The 5,540-nt window shown below is 50.7% G+C and overlaps 1 protein-coding gene across 3 annotated transcripts in view; it reads left to right on the top strand.

The window, feature by feature from the left end:
* Positions 1-260: 260 nt before the first annotated feature.
* TRIM7 (tripartite motif containing 7) overlaps positions 261-5,540 on the top strand; it is a 13,102-nt gene continuing 7,822 nt past the window's right edge. The window contains exons 1-6 of one of the 3 annotated variants that reach the window (XM_077758376.1): positions 261-883; positions 1,144-1,263; positions 1,759-1,854; positions 2,746-2,976; positions 4,504-4,526; positions 4,821-4,936. In XM_077758376.1, coding sequence (XP_077614502.1) covers positions 377-883; positions 1,144-1,263; positions 1,759-1,854; positions 2,746-2,976; positions 4,504-4,526; positions 4,821-4,936 — 1,093 coding nt within the window. In that variant the 5' untranslated portion in view covers positions 261-376. Of the gene's footprint in view, positions 884-949; positions 966-1,143; positions 1,264-1,758; positions 1,855-2,745; positions 2,977-4,503; positions 4,527-4,820; positions 4,937-5,540 lie in introns of those variants that run through there. The other 2 variants (XM_077758377.1, XM_077758379.1) reach the window with 2 other exon arrangements.

Genomic DNA, 5,540 nt, shown 5'->3' with positions numbered 1-5,540 from the left:
GTCTAGAGTAGACAGGCCTGCTGCGGGGCTGAGGAGGGCAGGGGAAGAGGGCGACTGACAGAGGGCGCCCGGGGACCGAGGAGGCCGCAGACCAAAGCCAGTGATTAAGCGGCCCAGAGCCGAGGCGCTCGGCGCTAGCAGGCACTTGGATCCGATTTAGCAGTGAGGTCTGGCCCGCCCACAACTCTCTCATTTCCCTCTCCCTTCCCTGCCCAGCCAGGCCTTAGCTCAAGTCTCAGCTAGCCGGGCGTCAGCCCCGCCCTTCTTCTACCAGTGGGTGCTCGGAGGCCCAGTCGGGCCTCCCCACTCCGAGCCACATACTGTCAGGTCCCTCGGCTCTTCAAGCACCGCCAGACTTTGTGCGCTAAGGGCGCGCATGGCTGCGGTGGGACCGCGAACTGGCGCTGGCTCCGGGGCCGAGGCGTTGGCGCTGGCGGCAGAGCTGCAGGGCGAGGCCACATGCTCTATCTGCCTGGAGCTCTTCCGCGAGCCCGTGTCCGTTGAGTGCGGACACAGCTTCTGCCGCGCCTGTATCGCCCGCTGCTGGGAGCGTCCCAGCACAGGAACCACCGCGGTACCGCGCGCGCTGCCTTGTCCGCTGCCCTGCCCACAGTGCAGAGAACCCGTGCGTCCCGGCCAGCTGCGGCCCAACAGGCAGCTGGCCTCAGTGGCCACACTGCTGCGGCGCTTCAGCCTGCCTGCGGCCGCGCCAGGAGAACACTGGCCCCCGGAGGCGGCGGTGGCCGGGTGCGTACAGCATGGCGAACCGCTCAAGCTCTACTGCCAGGACGACGGACGAGCCATTTGCGTGGTGTGCGACCGCGCCCGCGAACACCGAGCGCACGCAGTGTTGCCGCTAGACGAGGCTGTGCAGGAAGCTAAGGTGAGGGCCGGTCCCACCCATGCAGATTCCCAGGACCCCAGTTCGGGTCCTGTCTTCCCGCGCAGGCAGGCCGGATGCCCAGGTGAGACAGACCCTACTTTCTTACTGTTCCACTGGCTCTGGGACTGATTCCAGCACTCGTTGTGTCACCCACACACCACCAGGACCATCCTCCCACCCACCTCGAGCTTCCCTCTGGGCTCCCTACTGGATTGCCTTATTAATGTCCCCAGACTTCGCGATTTTCTTTTTGCTTCTAGCGGTGTCTCCGTCACACCACATTTCCTCTGCGCCCACTCTCAGCCCTTTCCCTGGGCGTGGCTCTGTGCAACGTCCCCACGTCCTGGGGCCAAACGGGACGACCTTCCCAAAAGGTTGAGGTAAGGCAGTGGGTGACTCCTGGGTGGAAGAGAGCACCAAAAGCTGTCTTCAGCTCTGTCAAAAGATATGGGTTTGGGACACCTCTCTTTCCTGCTTCCTTACTTGTGTGTGCACGGAGGCTTCAGACACACTACCTCCAGTTTTTCTTTACTCCTTAATCCTCCCCAGCACTCCCTCCCAGACGTCTTTCTGATGGTGATTAGGAAATTAGAGGACAAAACTAGGCAGTTTGGGCTGCTAAAGGGTCTGCATTTCTGCCTGGATTGTGCACAGAGATGGTCTTGGGGGAATGAGACCTTGAAGCCTTTGGAGTCACCCTTCAATTGCTCTGTACTCCTATGTGTGTCTGTGCAGGCTATAAGCCATCCCGGTATCCAGATAGGCCTTCAACCCTGCCTCCTCCTCTTCAATGAAGATGGCCTTCTCGTTCTCCTAGATGGCTCCCGGAAGGCATATGTAGGGGTTTCCAGAGTCCTCTTCTCACCCTCCTGCAGGAACTCCTGGAGTCCAGGCTGAAGGTCTTGAGGAAGGATCTGGAAGACTATGAGGTGTTTCGTTCCACTGAAGAGAAGGAGAGCAAGGAGCTCCTGGTGAGCAGGGCACTTTCCAGGTGGGCCCGTTCTGGGTGACAACAGAGGACCCCACCATCCTGGAACTGTGCGTGCAGTCTTTAAAAAGAAGTAAAGTGAAGAGTGAAAATTGGAGGCGTGACAAATGTTAAAGGACAAAATTCGAGTAAAATTTGCAGTTCTTATTGGCTTTATTCAATGATTCATGAATCGGGCAACATTCCATCTAGCAGACAGAAAAAGAGCTCTGAAAAGCTATGCAAGGCAAGAGATTTTATAGGCAGTTAGGGAGCAGGAACAAGGAAGTTATACTGGGCCAAAAAGCAGATTGATTATTGGAAGATTACTTTCCCTGTTTATCAGGCAGTTTCCCAGCTAATGCTGATCAGGTGACTCCTGATTGGCTGGTTTAAGTTTCTATTTCTGGGAGAACTGAAACTGCAATTAAGTCTCTGTTTCCTGATGGGGAACTTAGTGTGAGTGACTCCATTTTGGGCCTGTTTGTTTTTTAACTCAAAATAAATGCATTCAGGGGTGGGAGGGAGTGACCTCAGTTTAATTCCTGCAGTGGCTCTGGGAGGCACTAATTTATTTTTTAATAAAAGTACTTTTCCAATGAGGAAACTGCAGTCCAGGGTGGTTCTGGGCCAAGTATAAGTTGCCCTAGATTGATGGGAGAGCACATCTGTGACAGGGGATGAAAGAGCATGTGTTGAAGCTGCTCTGTGCTCAGAGGTGGGATATTTAAATTACAGGATGTGCTTGGTTGGGTATGTGTAGGTAAGCCTCTGACACCTGACCAAGTGAGGGGGTTGGAACTCTGTCCTGTAGGATGGCTCAGAGTCTCCTGTCCAAATGCCACATCTTGATGCCCGTGTCCCATTGTCTCTCCAACTTTCTCTCCTGAGACAGAAGCAGATGGCAGCTGAGCGAGAGAAGATGGGTGCAGAGTTCCAGGCACTGCGGGCCTTCCTGGTGGAACAGGAGGGCCGACTTCTGGGCCGCCTGGAGGAGCTGTCACGGGAGGTGACACAGAAGCAGAATGAGAACATAGCTCAGCTCGAGGGTGAAATCACCCAGCTCTCCAAGCTCAGCAGCCAGATTCAGGAGACATCTCGAAAGCCTGATCTAGACTTTCTCCAGGTGAGTCTGGCTTGGCCAGAGATATGGATCATTTATCCTAAGACATTATAAACAGCAAGTGAGAACAGAGTTAGATCCTGTGGGTTTAGTAGAATCACATACTTGAGCAGAAGGGGACTGGAGACAACTGCCCTGATTCTTCTGGGGTTAAAGGTCTAAAATGATGTGATAAAGCTTTCTTGATCTTGAGTCACAATAAAGATCTTACTGGCTTTACTCAATGATTCATGTATTGAGCAGCATCCAATATAGCAGACAGAAAGGAGTCCCAAAGAGCTATATGCAAGTCTTACATCATATTCCAGTATATAAAGTTTGTGACAAAAGTCTCAGAAAAATAAAACTTTAGTACATGGGATGCACTTTGACATTTTCTATTCTATTTCCTTTTAAAAGAAATAGTCACACTTTCTCCCTCTCTCTGTCCTTCCCCCACTCATTCTCTCTCTCTCTCAATAATACTTATTAATATTACTAATAAATTATTGATAAAATTTAAAAAGGGACGCTGAGTGGCTCAGCTGGTTAAGCGTCAGACTCTTGATTTCAGCTCAGGTCATGATCTCATGGTTTGTGGGATTGAGTCTGGTGTGGAACACTGCACTGACAGCAAGGATCCTGCTTGGGATTCTCTTTTTCCCTCCCTCCCTCTCTGTCCTTCCCCCACTTACTCGTGCACTCTCTCAAAATAAATAAATAAACTTAAAAAAATAAAATAGTCACAATCCACATATGGGTCAAGAAAGGCATTTGAAAGATGCTGGTATGGGTAACCAGTCATTACATAAGAGCAGTGACTTATCTGGGGTGGTGTAGAGAGGGGAGACAACACTGGATCCCAGCACAAGGCTCCAGTGATGACTCTGTAATGAAGGGAGCATTTGCAAAGCTGTGGGCAGGGAGTTGATAAGACACCCAGAAACCAGCCACAGCAGGAAGCCATTGCCACCTGGGCCCGTAAAGGTGGTAGGGAGAGGTACACCTTATTGCTTTTTCCTCTGAGAGTACGTAGATCCCTGGGTACCTGGATGACTTGGTTGGCTAAGCCTCTGGCTCTTGATCTCAGATCAGGTCTTTTTTTTTTTTTTTAATTTTTTTTAATGTTTTATTTATTTCTAGGAGAGAGAGAGACAGCATGAGCAGGGGAGGGTCAGAGAGAGAGGGAGTCACAGACTCTGAAACAGGCTCCAGGCTCTGAGCTGGCAGTCAGCACAGAGCCTGACGTGGGGCCCGAACCCACAAACCACAAGATCATGACCTAAGCGAAAGTCGGACGCTCAACCGACTAAGCCACCCAGATGCCCCAAGATCAGGTCTTGATCTCACATCAGGTCTTGATCTCAGGGTTGTGAGTTCAAGCCCCACTTTGGGCTCCAAGCTGCTCGTGGAGCCTACTAAAAATAAAAATTAAAATAAAAAAAAAGTTGCATATTCCTCTGGAAGCAGGGCAATGGGTCACTTTATTTTCTCAAAATTAACTGGAGGTTACCTGGTGCTGATTTGGCTTTCTTTCATCTTTCTCAACAGGAATTCAAAAACACACTAAGCAGGTGAGTGGACCTAAGAGTTCCTTAGGTCTTTCCAAGCTGGTTCTTCTCCTTTTCCACCGAGCTCTCTCTCTTCATCCCCTTACCCCTGACCTCTCACTCTTAACTCCCACACTGCCTTACCTATGTACCTTCTAAAGCAAAAGTCCACCAGCCTGGCTATGGATATTCTGTTGCAAGATCAGCCTCTTTTTTTCTTAGCTCTCCCCACCAAGAGGACCTTGCCATCCTAATTGTCACAGCCTGGTGGGAGTGGGACAGTGTTTGTGGGCCTTCCTCAGGGTCTTTGTCCTGTAGATGCAGCAATGTGCCTGGCCCCAAGCCAACCACAGTCTCTTCTGAGATGAAGAATAAAGTCTGGAATGTTTCCCTCAAGACCTTTGTCTTAAAGGGGCTGCTCAAGAAGTTCAAAGGTAGGGGACTGTGCTTGGGGCTGGGCCATGCAGTGCTGGTGGCCATGGTGCGTTTCTGATAGTTTGGGGGCCCAGGAATATGTCTTTCCAGAAGGTTTGTTAGAAAATAGGAGGTAGGCACTTGTGGGGATGAGCACTGGGTGTTATATGGAAACCAGCTTGACAATAAACTATTTGTAAAAAAAAAAAAAAAAAAGAAAGAAAAGAAAAGAAAAGAAAATAGGAGGTAGGGTGTGTCAAGGCCAGATTGGTGCAGGGAGATGGTGGTGGCAAATCCATTCAGCAGCCCTTGCCCCCCAGAGGACAAAGATTTCCCCCAGGGATAATCAGGGTAGAGGACTACTGGAGAAAAGAGAGGGATGAGGAGGGAGAGCTCAGCTCAGACTAGCTCAGGCAAACGAGAGGGAAGTGGAAAAGGTAGACCTAGGATACCCTCCCTTCCTGACCCCTCACACTTTTTTTTTTTTTAATTATTGTCAAATTAGTTTCCACATAACACTCAGTGCTCATCCCCACAAGTGTCCTCCTCCATGCCCATCCCCCCTCCCCCCACATCCATCAGTCCTCAGTTTTTGTCAGCATTCAAGAGTCTCTCATGGTTTGC

Source organism: Crocuta crocuta, unplaced genomic scaffold, assembly GCF_008692635.1.
Source record: "Crocuta crocuta isolate KB4526 unplaced genomic scaffold, BGI_CrCroc_1.0 scaffold797, whole genome shotgun sequence".
Taxonomy (NCBI): Eukaryota; Metazoa; Chordata; class Mammalia; order Carnivora; family Hyaenidae; genus Crocuta; species Crocuta crocuta.
Note: the sequence above shows the minus strand (reverse complement) of the source record. Positions and strands in the feature narration are given on the sequence as shown.